This window comes from Spodoptera frugiperda, chromosome 10 (assembly GCF_023101765.2).
Source record: "Spodoptera frugiperda isolate SF20-4 chromosome 10, AGI-APGP_CSIRO_Sfru_2.0, whole genome shotgun sequence".
Lineage (NCBI taxonomy): Eukaryota > Metazoa > Arthropoda > Insecta > Lepidoptera > Noctuidae > Spodoptera > Spodoptera frugiperda.
In genome coordinates, this window is record NC_064221.1 from 762,976 (window position 1) to 784,024 (window position 21,049).

The window sequence follows — 21,049 nt, forward strand, 5'->3', positions numbered from 1 at the left end:
GACTGCCTTCGTTTTTTTTATTTTTAATAGAGAATGCACTGATTCGTACTTTGGAGAGCCTTATACAAGCAAATAGTACTATTAATTTTAATACGATAATGAGTTAAATATTGATTAGGGGATTATATTAGGGTGTTTAATACTTCAGAAACTAGTTAATGTCCTCTTTAACTTATCTAATCGATTTTTCTTTTTTTCTAACTAAAAACCTACCTTCTTTTTATGACGGGGGGAACCAACTAAAAAAAAACCTAACCTAAACAACATACATTTAACATGATCATGTTATTGCGTCGTAATCAAAGGTTCAACACACATGTCTGCTAAATTAGTAACTGGCCCTACCTAACATTAATAAAAACGTTGGGCGACCTCTTTATCACCATAAATCAATGTCCAAGGGCCTCTGATTTAAATATTTTTGTCATAATGTCTTGTTTATTGACCATTTCCTGGTTGTAAAAAAGTACATTGTCATTCTATATAGTCTGTGATATAATTTGTTTTGCTAATTTGTCTATGAAACTAGGAACCGAATATTTTTTTTTTATGTTAGCGCCCAGCAAGCTATTTCAAAGTTTGTTTTTTTATTTCTACATTTAATTATTTTTAAATGAAGAAATTTGACTGTTGACTGTTTTTTTTTTCTATTTTTAGGTTTTTTGAACGATCAATGGAACTATTAAGCTTATTTATTTAATTTAATAAAATTATAGGAGCAGGTATATTTTGCATATTTTACATGTTAAGATTTTTTCTCGATGATTGAGAAAAATCATACTTTCTGTTAACCCTTTCATAGAATATCATGATCACAATTCTATACGAAAAGAAATGACATCACTCTCGTACTAATATTACAAATGTGAAACTTTGTTCTGATGTTTGTCCGTCAATACCGCTGAAACTACTCAACCGATTTTGATGAAATTTGGTATACAGACGGTATGAGCTGAGTTGAGTGATAAATCCTTTTTTTCAAAGGGAACGCGGTCGAAGCCGTTCGCAGAAACTAGTATTAAGTACAAGAGAATTAACACAGTACTATAAGTACTTATATTTAGCCGACTGAACCAGTGCCAACGACTAGTAATGTTTTCCGCATATTCGCTCTAAATACTGCTGTAAATTAGCACTTCTGTTTGTTTTTTTATATATTTTTTAATGTTTGAAAATATGTCTTTAATATTTTATAGGTTTTTGACCTATGAATGTAAACTCGATGATAGCAATTCTTACGAATGCCATTAAATTATTGAGCTAAATAAATAAATAATTGGTAACTATTACCTGTACCTGACTGCAAGGTTGGCACGGTGGCTGGACAACCGGCTGCCGCGCAACGTGTAGTAGATTCGATTGCCGTACGGAGCACAGGAAAAAATCCTAGTGTGGAGTACTATATTTAAAAAAAAAAATGTTTTCAAAAAAATTACTAGAATAACGACATTCATCATGACGTCATGCAAACCAAAATGGTCAAAGTATTCTAGAAATGCATTGATATCTATAAAAAAGCAATGATACATCGTATTTATATGCTACATCATTTATCATTTTGAATCATATTTATTTATCTACTTCCTAGGCTTTACCCCACGACTTTACCTGCTAGTTTTATATTCACTAAAATAGACTTAAAGCAGTTACACGGATAGCATATTACCATTCATATTTTATACAAAAATTTATTGAAAAAACACGTCTCTAAAATGATCTATCTCTATACCCAAACTGCATCCAAATCGACGCAGCAGTTTAGGAGTAAAAGCGTAACAAACAAACTCACATTTATAATTTGACTGCACGGTTGGTGCGGTGGCTGGGCAACTGGCTGCCGCGCAACGGGTAGCGGGTTCGATTCCCGCACGGAGCAACTCTTTGTGTGATCCACAAATTGTTGTTTCGGGTCTGGTTGTCATGTGTATGTGAACTTGTATGTTTGTAAACGCACTCACGACACAGGAGAAAATCCTAGTGTAATTCTAATCTACGTTTCTTTTAAAAAATAAATAAAAAAAAAAATTTGGATAAAAGAAATGACGGCATAGTATGATGTCATTAATTGCACACTACTGAGCCCCTACGACGTATTTGATTATATTTCTTATCAACTGATAAGGCGTTTGTTTTCATGTTAAATCAGGTGTTTGGACTTCAACCTAGAGTTATAGATACCTACCTAATAAACGCAGCTTATTCGATGAAAGTCACAGGGAGCCGCTGGAGGCAGGTCGCTTCCAACCGACCTATCTGGAAGTCATTGGAGGAGGCCTATGTTCAGCAGTGGACGTCTCATGGTTGATATGATGATGTTGATATTAGATGATTAGTTCACTTTCATTTTGAAGTACTTTCTAATGATTGATTTATTTAGAATCGTTCTGTAACAGTATGGATCTGTTTAAGACTCAGTGACGCTACTTAGCTGAATCAGAATAAGATCTTTTTTTGACGATGGAAAAATCATCCAATGACTTCTATCGCCTTGGGTAAGGTTTAGGGGGAGGAAGTGTCTCCTACTGACTAAAAAAACACCCCGTTTCAACTTCTGCTTCGAGCCGGAACTCCGGTAACACCAACTCACGGGCTAGAAAAGATCTGAAAGTCAGTTTTCTATATGAATACATCCAAATACTCTTCAGTTCTAATTATATTGAATATGCATTATGTTAACGTTATCAGATTCAGGTGTTTGTCTAATATCGGATGACTGATAATATTTCGCTTTTATATTTACCGATGTACGTCATAAGGGTTCGAAGTTTTTCGCTGGCAGTTTGACTTTTATGGCTCTATCGGCCGATATTAATATTCGATCTTAATCGAAAATCTTTAACAGAAATTCAATAGAACTAGCAATCCATAGATTTTAGATTTAAATCGGTTTTTCATTTATAATATTGACTAAGGTTGTCATCCACTTTTGGCTGTCTATAGTGCATTAATTTATTAGATATCGTCCATCTCATCCTATAGATTTAAACTATTTTCTCATTTTCACTCAATACCTAACACTTAAAAATACAACCAAGTGCAAAATAAATCAAGTTCACATTGAGTAGGTACTTTCTAAGTCTGTGTGCTCCATCTTCAGCCACATCTTCACTTCGCAGTTCTGGCAGAAAGGGGGTCTGTGGCAAACATAGACTTATCAAAGCAAAAAAAAACTTGGCGATCACAATACATTCTACATATTAACATCGAACAAAAAACCTCACCTACTTTTTTCTGTATACGGTTAATGTGCCATAAACCCTCTAATAAATATCTACATGTCAAATACCTCAAAATGCCCAATTCATATAAATTAGCCAAAGCCTATTCATACAAAAGCAATATAAATAATTTACAATGTTACGAGCTGATAACGGCCCCCTCACTGCGTGTTATCTACCAATTTCATATTATCATTATTTATAAGTAATCAAGTAGTGTACAACGTTCGCAAGTGCAGATACGTGCTCCATATTGAGAGATGGCTATTTATATTATAAGTAATGTTGTTTTATAAAACGTCTATTGTGGCGATGACAGTATACTTCTGCCTTGAGTGAGGTGTGAGGGAGTGTCAGACTCTTACTGACTAAAAACCACCCCGTACCTACCCCTGCAGGACGTTACCCCTGCTCTTCGAGACAAAGACTGGACTGCACCGCTTTATGATAAACCTGATCTCTTTCTAAACTACAACACAACGCCATGAATCTTTCTGCTTTGCACAGCAAAACTGTGGAATGAGTTGCCGTCGGTGGTATTTCCGAACCGATACGACTTTCAAATCTTTAAGAAAAGTATGTATTCCTTTTTAAAAGGCCGGCAACGGACGTGTGACTCCTTGTATTACGGGTGGCGCTGATCGCTTACCATCAGGTGATCTCAGCTCGTTTGCCCCCTAATCCATAAAAAAGCCCGCCTCTCAGGAAGCGAGTATGAAGCTCATAGCACTGCTTTGAACTGTCAGTCTTTTGATTAATGTATATCAGATCCTTGAACCTTACCAATCTTACGATTATCAAACTTATATTTACGAGACTAACGACCTATTGCGCCATGACTAGTACCTATGTAACATAGTCTATAAGTACCTACTACATAACTATGTCATGCAATATTACATGTCATTATGTATTTAGTGTCAAAATTTTTGTTTAAGTATATAACTGATAACGAGTAATGAGTTATCGTCACTGAACTTATGGCTTTTTAAGATATGCTGATAATAACAAACATGATGTTGCATTTTATTTTAAGTATTGGGACAAAAAACTGTAGATCGTACATGACACGGTCATATGGAAACTTAAATAATGGATGAAACAAGAAATGTGTATTATTTTATAATAATTATCGTGAGACATACAAAATTAACTAAAAAATTACTGTTTACTCACTAAAGGTTACATTAATGGACGTTGGTTATGATGAAGAGTCCCTCTGTGACTCGAAAGTAGTAGAGCTTTTCTCCATTAATGTACATACGTGAATAAACCGTGATGTTTTAGTTAAACAAATAAGTAACTTGAGATTTTAAAGCATACTTTTTTGTATGTTTTAGAACTGCCGTTTTGTTAACTGCAATTCTTTAAGAAATATGATCATATTTACTAACCTGTGAATCTCTTATTGTTACAGATAACACAAAGAACCTCAGAGAACCGACACAAACCACGATAGCCTTGACAAACTACCACAAACCCAAAACTTAACGACGAAGGAAAATAGACTAAATAAAACAGTCCGTAAGACTCAAAACTGCGTGTGATATTAATTTTATTGAAAAAAAAAGTATTTATTCTGACTGCATTTAGAATTTAGAATTCGCTATTTAAATCCACCAATCGAATAGAAGTAGCCATAGACTAAACTAAGCACAGATAATTAATACCAGTGACGTTGAAGTAAAAAGGCTGGATCAAAGGAGGCTGTATGCGATAGGATCGGACAGTAAAATGAAAGACAGTATGAAATCGTGCCAGCACACGTTGTCGGAGGACGTCGTGTACAAAGAAGTTGTTGTTATCGGTAAGTTTATAATTATTATAGTTTTTTATAGATATAGATATACATATATTTTTTAAGTGTTTGAGAATCATGCTTCGACACGAATGGGCCGGCTCGACCGGAGTGATAAGTACCACTGCCTCACCGAATGCCGCTATACAATGTACACCTACTTTTCACCAATTGATATGTCCCACAAGTCCCATGTAATAGGAGGTAAGCCTATTGCCATTTACTAGACACAATTCCAAACTCTACTACGACTGTGTGCTACTACTGAGAAATTATTGAAATACCGAAAAAGGTTCCAGTAATACTTTGCCCGACCCGGGAATCAAACCCGAGTCCCCTTGTCCGGCAGTCACACTTGCGACTCGACCAACTAGGCAGACTAATACAGAAGTTTAATTCATATCAGGCATTAACTTTCTACTATAAAAAAAATCTTAAAAACTTTCTCGAATTTTCGCATTGCTCTTGTAATCGTAATATTCTCTTATAAAGCAATATAACAGTAAAAAGGAATTATAGGTACTTACTAGCTAATCTTAATTGTTTAGGAATTACTTAATCTAATCCTCTTTTTGATAATACGCAATTGTAACTGTTAGTAAGACCTAGCTAAGAGTTGCCTTTATGGATCTGTTATACAAAGATACATAACTTCACGCCTGTCTCCCATGGTGGTAGGCAGAGATAACAGATCGCCAATTGCTACGAATCTTACATACGTCTTTCGATAGAGATATGTAATTGAATCAGCTTTGACTGCACGGCCAGTGCGGCAATTGGCTGCCGCGCAACGGGTAACGGGTTCGATTCCCGCACGGAGCTACTCTTTGTGTGATCCGCAAATTGTTGTTTCGGGTCTGGGTGTCATGTGTATGTGAACTTGTATGTTCGTAAACGCACCCACGACACAGGAGAAAATCCTAGTGTGGGGCAATGTTTATTTAAAATTAAAATTAAAATTGCATAAATACAAAGTCACTCAGTCACTCTTCATCAGCGCAATAAATGTCTAATTGTAGTTCGCAACTATCAATTAAGTGCATAACGAAGTCTAAACATGGCCGCATGGAATGTTCCTGTGACCCCGACCCGGCTCGAATGTGCAGGCGACATCAATTGACCCCTTGTACCATCATGCATACAATGTATTATATGTAATAAGTATTACATATCGATCTTTATAAAATTTTCGTATTTTACTCAATACTCAATACATTAATTACTATGTTATCAGCTTACTCACGTAATTGTTTGACGAGGAACTCGACTAGTTTCAAGCCATGCTAGAGGTATGCTACTCAGTAGCAGTGCGACAATCGCCGCGTCGTGTGTCGCGGAATGCTGCTCATGAATATGAGCCTCTAGCATGGCTTGAAACTAGTCGAGTTCCTCGTCAAACAATTACGTAAGCCGATAACATAGTAATTAATTTAGTATGTCTCACGAAAGTTACAATAAAATCAATACATTATTGCATTCCATAATATAATGTATACAGATTGTATGGAAATAATACAAGATTAATATCGACCCTGTCGGGCACAGCAAGAATTAGATAAAGATAAAGAGAATTTATTTTATTAGGAGAGAGGAGTTATAATATTGTTGGAAATTATATATGTAATTTATTTTTATTGTAAGTATTACATTACTAAACATACATTTATTATAACTTTCGTGAGACATACTAAATTAATTATTATGTTTGACGATGAACTCGACCAGTTTCAAGCCATGCTAGAGGCTCATATTCATGAGCAGCATTCCGCGACACACGATGCGGCGATTGTCGCGGAATGCTGCTAATTAATGTTACTAAACAATTCTATTGTACATATGTATTTATTGAAAAAATCGAATCGAGGTACTTATTCCATTCGTTTGAGTCATTAACATCATGCTCTAATAAAATTATGGAAGATAATTTTAATGAACCGAAATACCGTTTCATAAAGTATTTTTAGATGTATTTTCGGATATATTGAATGTAAATGTGCACGTTTTATCGCAGGGTACTGTACTTTCTTATCTTACTGCGTTGTTTTAAGGTTCACAATGACATAATAGTTTGTAATTAAAGTAATTAGTTCATTGGTGACCTTTTCTATTAGATAATTATAATTATTATAATTTGCTGAAACATTCAACCGGAACATCTACTAAATAAACATTATAATAGTTTAATTAATCTTTACTTAAAATAGCTCATAGTTATGTAAATAAGCTAATAATATTAAATCGAAATTAACGCGAAATTAAAACTCAAGTAGCTTAACTTAAAATTAAAGATATTCATAATAAAAAGACCCTAATTTGTATTAGCCACAATGACCACTGATGGACAAACTAAACACTAAGAGAGACAGAAAGATAGAAAAAACATTTATTTAACACCAGGCACTATGCAGTATAAATAAAAAATTGGCAACATACCCATACTAAACGGGTTACCCACTCAGTATAAGCTAGACACACCAATCACCTAGCACTAATTATCAGTGGGCACCCCTGCAGTGCCGCACTAATTTATCCAATGACAGTCACCAATCACCTACACGTCCCAACACTCATTTCTACGACAAAAACCACCTACACACGTTCCCTTTATATTTATATCTAGGGAAAATGGGTCAGACAAACAAACAATTCTTCAAAATTATTGTAGAGAAGTAAAGATTTATTATCAGTTATAGTTTTGGCTACTGCCTAGTACCTTGACCGAGTATTGAGGGTCACGCGATGGTCCGCACCATGATGGAATAGGCGAAGGACACTAGGGCAGTGGAAATAATACTTCGGTAGAATTGGTAATTAATAATATAAAGCGGTTTTCTTTTTGTTCTAATTTATGAGTACGAGTGATGATCTAATGTTTGAGTGAGGCGAAACCTATTGAATTCCATTAATAGCATAATATGTAAGAAAAACGATCTTAATCCGAAATCTAGATCAATATACTTTACGTTTTGTTCTTTAGAGTTTTTTTTTTTTATAATTTCAGCCATAAAAAGTCAACAAGGATTTTTATTTAATTATAATATGAACCAGGTAACTATATTTGCATACGAATACCAAAAACTTAGCAAATAAAATACAGCAACTTCTGCGTATTTTTGCCTTTAATGAAAAAGTCGTGCAAGTTTTTACATATTTTTTTCCAGATCTCGATATTTTAACAAATATTACCTAACAGATAAGTGAATCTAGACCGGAACGTATCACCTGTCATGTCTAACACTGATAGCCTGGATAAGGAAGGACAGTTATTGATAAAATCGTCTGGATATTACGTCAATTTCTATATTTATCAAATTATTATCATCCATAAATTTATGCAGCTTTTATTAGATAGGAAAATAAATTATGATCTATAAACCAACTAATATTAAAATGCGAAACTTTGTAGTTTGTTGCCTCCTACTTACTTAGTACTAACTACTAAGTATATACTCAACAAAATTGATGCTAAATTACTTCTAATCAACACCTGGATGAGAGCCAATATTTTGTTTTCGTACAAGTACTCGTATAGTAGACTATAAATTACCATGAAGCTAGTACAAAGAGGAGATGCCATAATATGTATGTGCACTTTGATAAAACAAATCGGCCCTCTAGATAGACTGTAAAAGTGGCACATTAAAATGTGGACAATTGGCAACATTTTTGTAGTATGCATGATTACGACTCTTTATATTTGCTTCGTCTACATAACCCATTCATTATTTATCTACTGAAAATCTTTGGCCTTCAAAGTCAAAAAGATTATCTTCAATATTATGTTTAAAACTATAGAAATCCCACCTTTTTGTTGCAGCTTAGTATTATTTTAATACTTAATTATTATATTCAAAGTTTTTACAAAGCATAATTCGGAAAATCCGGAAAACATTTACAGTTTATATCACGCCCACTGCAGCTAATCATCTTCAAGTTTATTGCATCAATGAAAAATAATCAAATACAATAATGAATCGCCTTTCAATGTCAAATCTATCTATACATATATATAAATATCAATTGCTGTTGGTTAGTCTCACTAAAACTTGTAAACGGCTGGACCGATTTGGCAAATTCTGGTCTTAGTTCAAAAAAGTAAAATGTTTGAGTCGGGTCAGCTAGTATATTATAATCAATAAATTAAATAAATAAAATCAATTAACAGGAAAATACATAGTATCACGCACATTAGTTCCTATTTATTATATTATCTACATAGAAATACATAAGTAATTAAATACGTAGTATGGCAAGATAATTGTTATAGCAACCGACATAATTATGCACTTCCTATAGATATAATGAATAGATCCCATTAATATTGAATTAACTGCACGACTTTATCCGATTTCCACATTCCATGCTAAAATGAAGGTTTAGGATCGTGACGTAATCCAACTAGACTATGTCATCAGTACACTATGACATTTCCATAATAAATAGGGGTTGCCGTTTTTGGTCAACAGATGGCGCAAATATACATTTGTTTTTGTCCAATCATTGCAGCTGTCAAATATTCAACTTTACTATGTATGACATTTCCATAATAAATAGGGGTTGCCGTTTTTGGTCAACAGATGGCGCAAATATACATTTGTCCTTTCATTTTTTGTCCAATCACTGCAGCTGTCAAATATTCAACGTCCAATGGTGTGGACACTAGCTAATTCCCTATTGGACGAAACACGCGAAGTTCAGACTAACGCCATCTATTGAGCGACATTGTGCGGTTATTTGACGTTATTGTTTTTTTTTCTGCAGGCAATGGACCGAGCGGTATGGTGACCTCGTTCATGCTGGCCGGCAACGTGCCCTACCTCAAGGAGATACCAGATGACTTGCCCATCGATGAGATGCTTAGAGCCAGGTAAATATTATCACATTTTGTAATAAAAGGATTGCAGTTTTGTTGGTGTTATAAAGAGAATTTGATGGCGATCCGAATCCAATAAAAATCCTTATAAAATGCAACGTCACGGCTTTTATCCTCGAAGGGATAGGTAGACGTGCACATTACGCAATGTACACTCACTATTCACCATTTGTGTTATAAGTCCCATGTAATAGGGGGTGAGCCTATTGCCATATACTGGGCACAATTCTAGACTCCGTGCTACCGATGAGAAATTTTCGAAAACCGAAAAAAAGTAATATTTTGTCCGACTTGCGTCACACTTGCGACAAATCGACCAACGAGGCAGTAATTAAAAATCTTTTACTAACTAAATTTCATAAGATATTCTAAATCTTTTATTAGATTTTAAAGCTCAAACCAATTTTCATAATTGTTTATCTGAAAAGTGGTATTTAAGGGGTTAATTTCGTTGCAGACTATCAAACCTGCCCCGTGGACAGAGTTTATATGAAACAGACCTCTTGGAGCTGGCTGAGGGGCTCGAGGGTAGAAGCCAGAACCCCATTCCTTTACTGGTAAGTCCTCTATACCTAACTTTATATTATACTAGCTATTTCAGCGCGGTTTCACCCGCTCTGCTCGGCTCCTATTAGTCATAGTGCGATGTTTTATAGCATCTAGCCTTCCTCGATAAATGCCCTATCTAACACAAAAAGAATTATTAAAATCGGTCCAGTAATTCCGGAGATTAGCGCGTCCAAACAAACAAACAGACAAACTCTTCAGCTTTATACCTATATCAGTTATATAGATTCTCATATAATAAACATTATAAATGCCCTACCATTATTTACTTATCATTATGCATAATATCAACCGCATAGTCACCTAAACATACAATATACTTATATAGGTAGGTATATAACCACATGACAATCAACGTGACACCACCATTACATCGCTTTTTATACATAATAATTATTATGTATTTATGTACAATGTAGGTAATTTATTTGATAAATATCAATCTTTTATGTCCCATCTTTTTATGATACGCTTTTTTTTGAGGTGGGAATATCATCTAATGACTGAGGCGAGAGGGAGTGTCAGACTCTTACTGACTAAAAACCACCCCGTTCCTTCTCCTGCTTTTCGAGCCGGAGCTCCGGTAAACCCGCTAGGTAGTCCGCAGCTCCGGATCAGGCATCAGCCCTACTGGGCCCCATCTGTGGTGGTCTGACTGAGGCGCGCGCGGAACGCGACGCGCCGTTCCTACGGGTCCTGGTTCTGGTCGAACCGCGAGCTACCCGATAAACCCGCAGGCCCGCACTTACGGTGGCCGGAGATCGTCGCGCGATCATGAATGACCCTATAATCAGAATAATGTCAATATCGTAATGTGTCACTAATAAAACCATGTCACCGTTGATTCAGTCGCATCACAATAGCATCGTAAAGAATTTCGAATGAACCCATTCCCAGTTCATATCGATGATTAGTTTACATTGAGAAACTGCCAATTGAATGGTGTCGGTATGACAAAATAGGTAAATAACTCGGAACTATATCGTAAAATTGTAGAAGTCATCGTGTCAAACAGTAAAAGAGAATGTTTCTTTTGAAGTGAGAGAACCGGCTCAACCGGAATACTACGGCTATACAGAAACCCGGGGTGATCCTACGATTTTAAGGGAGAAAATCATCCAATGACTTCTCCCGCCTTGGGTGAGGCGAGAGGGAGTGTCAGACTCTTCTGACTAAAAACCACCCCGTTCCTACTACTGCTTTTCGAGCATATCTAAGTTATATTCTGTTTTTAAACAGAATGGTCTAGAACTATATAAATATATGTATGTACGTAAAAAACCTAATAATTAATTAAAACTGTATGCCGACATTAAGTTAATATGTTTTATTTAAATTGTAAATGTGCATGCGTTGTACCGTAGATACCCGGTAAACCCGCTAGCTAATCCGCAGTTGGGTTTTATTTCGTTGTGTAATGTTGCCGGAGATGCAACACGCCTTTTTAGGGGTTGATCTTCCAGTGGCCTCTGTCGCCTTCCAGTGGCCTTGGTGAGGCGAGAAGCAGTGATTCTGACTGACTAAAAAGCACCACTTTCCGACTCTTGCTTCAAGCCGGAGCAACGACAACCCTTACGTTTCTCAGCAGCCTCAGTGACACCCTTGTCAATCTCTTCTTATTAAGAATCCCGATCTCCATAAATAATGGAAAGCAGCATTATATCATTCACAGAAAAGATGTTTGGAAGTGACCGCGTCAGCTTACTACCGTATTTATAAACACCGTGATGTTACAGTCTTCCTTTCCTACTACTCGCGTTCATCAACATTAGTGTAGTGTCTGCTGTCTGCTCGGTTCACTGACCTTAAATTCCTAACCCCCAAAAGGCAACGCACTTGTAACGCCTCTGGTTTTCGAGTGCCCATAGGCGGTGGCGATTGCTTACTATCAGGTGATCCTAATCGTTTACCGACTTATATCATTAAAAAAAAAAACTAAAGGATAAATTCCTAACCCCCAAAAGGTCGGCAACGCACTTGTAACACTTTTGGTGTTTCGGGTGTCCATCCGCGACGGCAATTGCTTACCATCAGGAGTTCCGTCTGCTCGTTTACCAGCTCATACCATAAAAGAAATAGCATGGCAATATTATCACCGATGTTTAACTATAAGTTAGCTAGCTAGCTAACCTAGTAAAAAAGCAAATTATTGCCTATTTTCGCGGTGAACGAGCATGACTCAATAAATTCTTGATCATGTTCGTTTTATTTGGCATGGTTTGTTTATGTGTGTCGTCTGTCTGCCTTTCTCAATTACCTATGGTGACACGAGCAAACGGCCATCTTTCTTAATTAGTCTAGATAATAATACAGTGACTAGTTTCTTTTTGATCAGAGTTAGCATGCGATGGAGTGATTTAGGTACTACTTAAAGAATGATCTATCCTGTCAAAGTAATCATTATAAAGAGGCACTTTATTATATTTTTCGGCTAACTCATGTAAGAGGAACTCAACTAGTTTCAAGCTATGTCAGAGGCTCATATTAATGAGTAGCATTCCGCGACGGCGACTGTAGCGTTGCTACTGATGCAGTAGCAGTGCAACAGTCGTTACCGCCGCAAAACATAATAATTTATGAATATTCTACAATAGTTATTGTAGCAATAGATTAAAATATAGCTACTGTAAAATAGAGCATTGTACCCATAGTTAATTTATTTTTCTTATCCTTGCTTTTCCAATGCCTTCTGAAAATACAAGCATAAAAATCTCTTTAAAATGCAAAATATAATCAGAAATTACGATTTCAATAAGTCTTTTTCTTGCACGAACCACATAAAACAAACAATTATAACCCTTAAGGAAATAAAAAACATGCTCTATTATTGCATAAAACAGCATAATATCGATTCACAACTCTAAATAGCACCCTATGGCCCAGTTAGCAATTCATTGAACCAAGCAACGGTTGAATGCACAGACCTTGGCGTCTATGGTTCAATAACCAAGCCGAGCAATGTTTTACTATGCATACTACCAGTAGGTAGTACTAGGTTCTCAAGGCAAGAGTTGGCGTATTGCCTGAAAACTTCGCTATACCAGTGACGTCATTACTAAAAGTACTAACGGCAAAATTTTTGGTGAACTGAGTAATGTTATTGTCGTTCAAATTGTAAAAAGTTTCTCAGTTTCTAACTTTAAATTGTGAAAATATCTGTATGTCGTGGTGCCCCGGTGGTATACAACGCCCGCTTCTTACATTGTACATGAGAGTGCGGGTTCGAAACCTACCAACAGCAAGTACCAATGTGACTTTTTCAGAGTTATATGTACCTTCTAAGATTATTTACACACTACTGACAAACGGTGAAGGAAAGAGCAAGCGTGGTGATTAATGCTCAAACCTTCTCCGTGTGAGGAGAGGCCTTTGCTCAGCAGTGGCCACTAGTATAGGCTGTTGATGTGATGTGATTTTTAAATTATGAACTTTCAACCATCAAACTTATTCATTACTATCTAGTAAACACACTAGTATGGAAACATAATTAGTAATGTACGTATAATATCAAAAACCCCCCCCAACCAAGAAGTTTTAGTTTCCAAAAATATATTCAAAGCCAACATAGCGTTTTTATATCTTACTTTAATGTGCTATTTCCATCTAAATTATTCAAATCACATCGGAACACGTATAATGGAGCAATTAATTACTTTAATGTCTAAATTATAATTTTCATTTAGTTAATACAAAATGAGACGCCATTTTTGTTTAATAATATATTTTGCTTAACCTTGATTCGAAGTTCATGGTAACTGTGACATAATATGCAAGCCGGTCCATAAAATATTTTGTTTTAGATGTAAAGAATTCCTCATTGGACATGCGTTGTTTTTCTCGTACTTTCTGTACGGTATTTTAAAAGGAAGTTCCTGTACAAATTGGTTTCAACCTTCTATGAGGAACAGAATATTAAAATGTATTTGTAAATGTTTTGTATGTTAGTACACTACACACAGATCGTCCACTTTGATGTTTACTTCGTGTGTAAATTCATGTGAGCAATTTATCAATCATCAAAATAGAAAATCACATCAATATTCTCAGAATTGGCGTAGACCAAGTTTTAAAACACATTATGCTTGCAGTCATTGAACTCACAAGTCAAAAAGATGCTTATAATCAAAATGATAAGCTCTTTAATAGCATACCGAAGGCCAAATTACCCCAATCCTAATCTTAACAATCCCCGATTCCCCAACAACCCTTAAATTCCTAACCTCCAAAAGCCCGGCAACGCACTTGTAACACCTCTGGTGTTTCAGGTGTCCATGAGCGATGGCGATTGCTTACCATCAGATGATCCGTCTGTTCGGTTACCAGCTTATACCATAAAAAAAGGAAAAAAAAACAACCCAAAAGTTTTTTTTCTAAATTCGCACATGTTTTGCCTGAGCTATTAATAGAAACAGTATGAATTTCATAACTATGTTGTAACGAATGCCTAGTCTGTTATAAAATTAGACATGTTGCCAAGGCTACCAACTCAAGCCATTTTATTTATATCTGTATCTATGTATAATAACGCTGACTGTTGCCACGTCTACCCACGTGGATATCAGCTAGCATTATCATAATCCCTGCGGAAATATTTTAGGGAAATTATAATGGCAGAATTACACTCGATTAAAAGGTTTGAAAGAGGAAAGGAAATGAAGAAATGATAGAAAATCTGTGTAAGACGTTAAAAAAAATGATATCATAGTGCTAAAGCTAGAATATTATCCTAAAAAATTGAAGGAATGGGATTATAATTATTTTTGATCGAATTTTGAACTCCTGATTCAGCTCAGCATCTAGTCACTTAATACGAAGCAGTTGAAAAGCTTAGTTTTTTTAATATAATATGTAGAAACCATGCTGTTAAAGAAAATAAAACTTTCCACTATAAAATAAGCCCATCCTAAAAACAAATTCAAAACTAGTTTTCTATATGAACGACTAAAAGGATTAAAAAAAAATATATAAAGTTCTCATCAAATTATTCTCCATTTTCCGCATGATCACAATGACGTGAGTACTCTGTATTATCTAATCTTAAAGCTTTCGTATTTAATTTATCCATATCTGTGCAAACCTTTCATGTGAGGGGGATCTAACGGTGTGATAAGATAGTGCTTATAATCAATACTGATACTTACCACTAAAAGGGTTTGAGTTGAACCATGGTGTCACCATGTGAACACACAGAATGAAAATCCCGAAATATGGAATTTGACACATTATGAGATACATATCTTCGAAAGAGTGTCTCTTACTGACTAAAAACCACCCGTTCCTACTCCTGTCCTTCGAGCCGAAGCCCCGGTAAAATGTCTCGTGTACCCACAATAGTTATTGCATTTTACTACAAAACATAATCGGTTAGTGACGCATCTTATATATAAAAATGAATCGCTAAAAGTGTTGGTAAGCGCATAACTCGAGAACGCGTGGACCAATTTAGCCAATTCTTTTTTTGTAATATTTGTCGAAGTTCAAGGATGGTTTTTACGGCGAGAAAATATCAAATAATTGACGGAAAAGCCCTAAAAATAGCCCTTTTCTTTATCCCATACAAACGTTTTCTAACTAATACGTAGAGTCAATTTGAGCTTTATTGCTATTGGATAAAGTTCATATTTAATAAATGCTATTGGATACCAAAAAAACAAATGCTATTGGATAAGTGTGCGTTGGAGACTTGGAGCACAGAATCCCTACTAATATTATAAATGCGAAAGTAACTCTGTCTGTCTGTAATTACGCTATCACGCCTAAACCAGTGAACCGATTTTGATGAAATTTGGTACTGAGATAGAATAGAACTTACTTGATACTTTTTATTGCAAAAAAAATAGCGGAGAATGGGTAAAAATAGGGGATAAAATTAATGTTCATATGGAAATTCGTCATTTTAAAAGCTGTAACAGTAAAACTTTGTATTTAGATACTTTATGAGGAACGAAAGAACATGGGCTACATTTTATTGCAAAAAAAATAGGAAAGAATGGGTAAAAAGAGGGAATGACTGTTCATATGTAAATTCGTCATTTTAAAAGCTGTAACAGTGAAACTTTGTATTTAGACACTTAAAGATAAACGAAAGAGCATAGGCTACTTTTTATTGCAAAAAAATAGGGGAAGTGGGTAAAAATAGGGAAAGGGATTGGAAATTCGTCATTTTTAAAGCTGTAACAGTGAAATTTTGTATTTAGACACTTAATGAGGAGCGAAAGAACATAGGCTACTTTTTAATAAAAAGGGTAGAAGGCGTAGAATGTTTGATAGAGGAGATTAATGTTTGCTTGAAAATTCGTCATTTTCGTTAATACGTTGCCTGTGGCTTCACTCGCGTTCGATTCTTATTTAAATACACATATACTTATTTAAATCGCCAATATCCCTACTACCATACTAATGTTATGAATGCGAAAGTAATCCTGTTTGTGTTGAGGTTACGCTTGCACGAATGTTTTTTTTTTGGAATATATGTAACAACAAAACAATGTATTTTTTTATTGATAGGCAATATGTAGGAAATTAAAGGATAATAATATAGATAACCTTGGCTACTTTTCATCATGATTATAAAATGATGAATCGGCGGTCGTGGTTTCTATGGAATACATATCTTTAAAAATGCTAACAGTAACATATTCTCAAGTAATTCACATATTAGATGACATACGGCAGCAATTTGACCACTAACACCACTACGCGGACGAAGTCGCGGGAAAAAGCTAGATTCAATAAATTTTCATTTGTACATGTCAAATATTTGTTGTTTCTAAATTCAAATTCTGTAAATAATGATTGACATTTATGCATAAACTATGAAAAGGGTGAATAAACAATTGTCTGTATTTTTTTAATCTATTGAAAATGTTGAAAAGTGCATTAAGCATTAATAGTAATTCCTCAAATATTTATGCGTGCGTTCAGAAATAATGACAAATTATCAACAGTTACGCGTGTGTTCAGAAATTTATTTTGTGTAAATTAAAGTTTCTATTCACGTTTTCGAACAAACGATGTTCTTTCAATTGGTGTGAATGACATTGACATTCGTATTGCGCGTTTTTTAAAATATGCAAAATTAAATAAATGTATATTTTTCAATATTTCTGAGAGATTATCTTAATATTTTTTCGAGTTTTAAAGACTAAGAAGATTTTTATTTGCTAATAAGTGTTTGTTAATCAAGGTAAGTTCACATCTTCATATTGATTTTTAGTAACTTTTGGTCACTACACAATACTACAATTTGGTATACAAACATGGTTATGCAGAAAATGTATGAAAGCTTTTTATTTTCAGTTGGAATTTCGTTTTTAACAATGCTATCAACCAGACGTACAAGCTTAGGCCGCACAAAGCTGCATTCAGTTATAATGTGGCAATTGATTACAGTTCAGAGCAAATTGTTGCTTTTGGACTAATGAACATTGTGTGTCCACATTGGGATTGAAATTCAAAAATGAAGCCCCTGGATTGTGTTGCGCCAGCGGCCAAGTCAAATTGACGCCATTGGTACCGCCACCAGAGCCACTACATTCATTGGTTCATTTTTTGACTCATATCCAGCATTTTTTGCTTTCAAATGACATCATTTGGGGCAACAAAAATTATACGAGACAATTTTATGCCTACTTTTAGTAAGTAAGTATAATGGCAAACATTTTTTTTAGTTTTACAACCATGTAGCTGGTGTAAAATATGTTGAGTCAAGGATGTGTTTATTTTGTAAACAATTAGTCAAATACATAATAATAGTCTATAATCCGCAACATTTTATAACATGTTGTATTTTATAGTGGCATGAGCAAGATGTTCTTGGTAAAGCCTACTACTTAAAGCTGCCGTGGAAGGCAGTAGGAAGGGAGTAGTTTTAATTTGAAATGATGTAAAGTATTGTGGCAGTATTTTGCGAGCCACATGGTGGTACAATTTGCTATACAATTACCTGTTTACATATTTATATTCTTGCAGATTCAGGGATTCAAATATATCATCAAACAGATTCCTTATTGCCAGTGCCTGTTGAAGACTATAAATTTTTGCAAATATATTTTATGGATAATTCAGCAAGAGAAGTCGATCAGCGTTGCGCATACAACAACTCAGTAAAAAGATCCATTGTGGAACAACTTCAAAATTTTTCCATCAACACAATGAATTAGTTGCATTATTCACAAATGCATTAGACCGCATGCCATCAGATAATCACAAAATTGTCATCAGAGCCGATAAGGCGCCAGCAGGACAAAATGCTGGACATTTTAATGTGCCAACAATTGATAAAGAGCGCGCGTGGTATTTAGCTCAGTGTTTACTTAAAAATGCCAAGTTCTTCAATAGCGATTTGTAAAAAATTGTAGTGAAATTATTGAATCCCATGAAATAAACACTATTATGAAAATATATTTTGTTTTTTATTAAATTAGTGAAGTCCTTTTCAGGTATAGTGAGACTAGGAAATTATGGATTCATTTTTATATGGAGGATATTATAGATTCCAGTTCAAATTGAATAGGGACTCATACATAGCTCAGCTATACAAAATAAAGTAGAGCATCATTGCTACGCGAAAGCGGTACGAAGTTCGCTGGGTCAGCTAGTGACTATATATTACTGTAGCGTCCAACCAAGATCACATGTGCTTAATGTTTTACATAATTGTACGCCAAGTGTGAACGTTTTACTATACATTCCTAATTACCTACTGAAAAGTACTATCGACTGGTGTACCGGGTGACCTACGGAACTTTTGATAAAGATATTTTACGTGATGTAATTGTGGGCGATACTTTTTATTGGAATTGGCGTAATTTAGTGATATTCCTATATAATACTTGCTTTTTCAAGTTAAAAAAGGACTTCACTGGCACAGCAAAACACAACGCTTTATTTCACGTTACTTTCCTGTGAGTCTTTGAGGCCATTCATAGCCGGTAAGACGTAGCAGGCTCTTCCACGTGAATTCCAAAATTATATCTCTTTACCGGAGCTCCGGCTCTTAAAGCAGAAGTAGGAACGGGGTGGTTTTCAGTCAGTAAGAGTCTGACACTCCCTCTCGGCCTCTCGCCTCGGCCAAGGCGAGAGAAGTCATTAAATGATATTCCCACATAAAAAAGTAAGCAAATCTACAAATATATAAGTTAATAAGACTGTCCGTTAGTCATGCAGTGTGAATTGTCCATCACAGCCAGTTTTGTTCAATGCCCCAATCGATTCTCCTTGGCTTGTCGTCGCGTCGACTGCACGTCGCCACATGATTGCGCTTACAAGCGTAACACTACTCGTTGCGCTTTATTATTCAACGTGTAAACAATGGCATTACGGTAACAATATTGCAGGCGTTATTATTATTACTGCAATTACTTGTAAACATGTTACAAATGTCGTTTGTCAATTGTACAGGTAGCACGAGATCTTAGGTTATGGATCGAGAAAAGTGCAATTATGCAAAATTTATTTAGCAACGTCACGCCTTTTATCCCCGAAGAGGTAGGCAGAGATGCACATTACTACATGTAACGTTGCTATACAATGTCTACTTTTCACTATTTGTGTTATATGTTCCATGTGAGCCTATTGCCAATTGAGAAATTTTCGAAAAACCGAAAAAGCCCAGCAACACTTTGCCCGACCTGGGAATCGAACCGGAGACCCCTTGTCCGGCAGTCACATTTGCGACCACTCAACTAAGGAGGCAGTCTACAAAGTAGGTTTTGCATTTTAATTGTTTCACTCAGCCATAGGATGTAGGATTCCTAATTCCCAACTGCCTCTTTCTGCCAATTCCCACAATACTGTTGAATGACCTATCGCCTGTGCCATAACCGATACGTACAAAAACGATTACTTCTAGTATCTCCTCTGGTGTTGTGGGTATCCACACGCCTCTGACCACTTGCCACCAGCTGATCCACCGGCTCGTTTGCTTCCCTACCCTATAAAACCACCATGAAACCAATCAAATAACTCAGCTCTTTTATAAGTTAGCAAAGCACTAAATGTCGGATCGATGGTAAATGGGAAAGTTCCTATGTTTGCCATCGATTTGTCCCCTAGCACCGACGGTGGACGGCGCGCCTTCAACCATTGTTATGAAATAGGACGCCGGTGCCAATACCTATTCTTTGTGGAAATGTGTAGATAAAATGTCCATATATATGATTAGTACCGAGTGTATTGACTACTTATTAAACCAAAGATATAGAAAGCAACGTCACTCCTTTTATCCCTGAAGAGGTAAGCAGAGGTGCTCATTACGACACTTAATGCCGCTATACAATGTACACCCACTTTTCACCATTTGTGTTATAAGTCCCATGTAATAGAGAGTGAGCTTATTGCCATATACTGGACACAATTCCAGACTCCGTACTTACTAGGGAGACATTTTCGAAAAACCGAAAAAAGCCCAGTAATACTTTGCCCGACCCGGGAATCGATACCGACACCACTTGTCCGGCAATCGCAATTGCGACCACTCGATCCTCGGCAACCAAAGATTTAATAATACGGAATTGCGTATTGAAAATTGACTCTTATTCATTAATGTCAAAGTTTATTTTGATTTAAATAAAAGTAGTATTAAAGCGGAGT

The 21,049-nt window shown here is 35.6% G+C and overlaps 1 protein-coding gene across 2 annotated transcripts in view; it reads left to right on the forward strand.

Moving 5' to 3' along the window:
* Window positions 1–21,049, forward strand: part of LOC118277196 (oxidative stress-induced growth inhibitor 1) — a 79,556-nt gene that overhangs the window by 45,543 nt on the left and 12,964 nt on the right. For both annotated transcript variants that reach the window (XM_035595914.2, XM_035595915.2), the window contains exons 2-4: window positions 4,636–5,025; window positions 9,778–9,883; window positions 10,347–10,446. In XM_035595914.2, coding sequence (XP_035451807.2) covers window positions 4,953–5,025; window positions 9,778–9,883; window positions 10,347–10,446 — 279 coding nt within the window. In that variant the 5' untranslated portion in view covers window positions 4,636–4,952. The remainder of the gene's footprint in view (window positions 1–4,635; window positions 5,026–9,777; window positions 9,884–10,346; window positions 10,447–21,049) is intronic.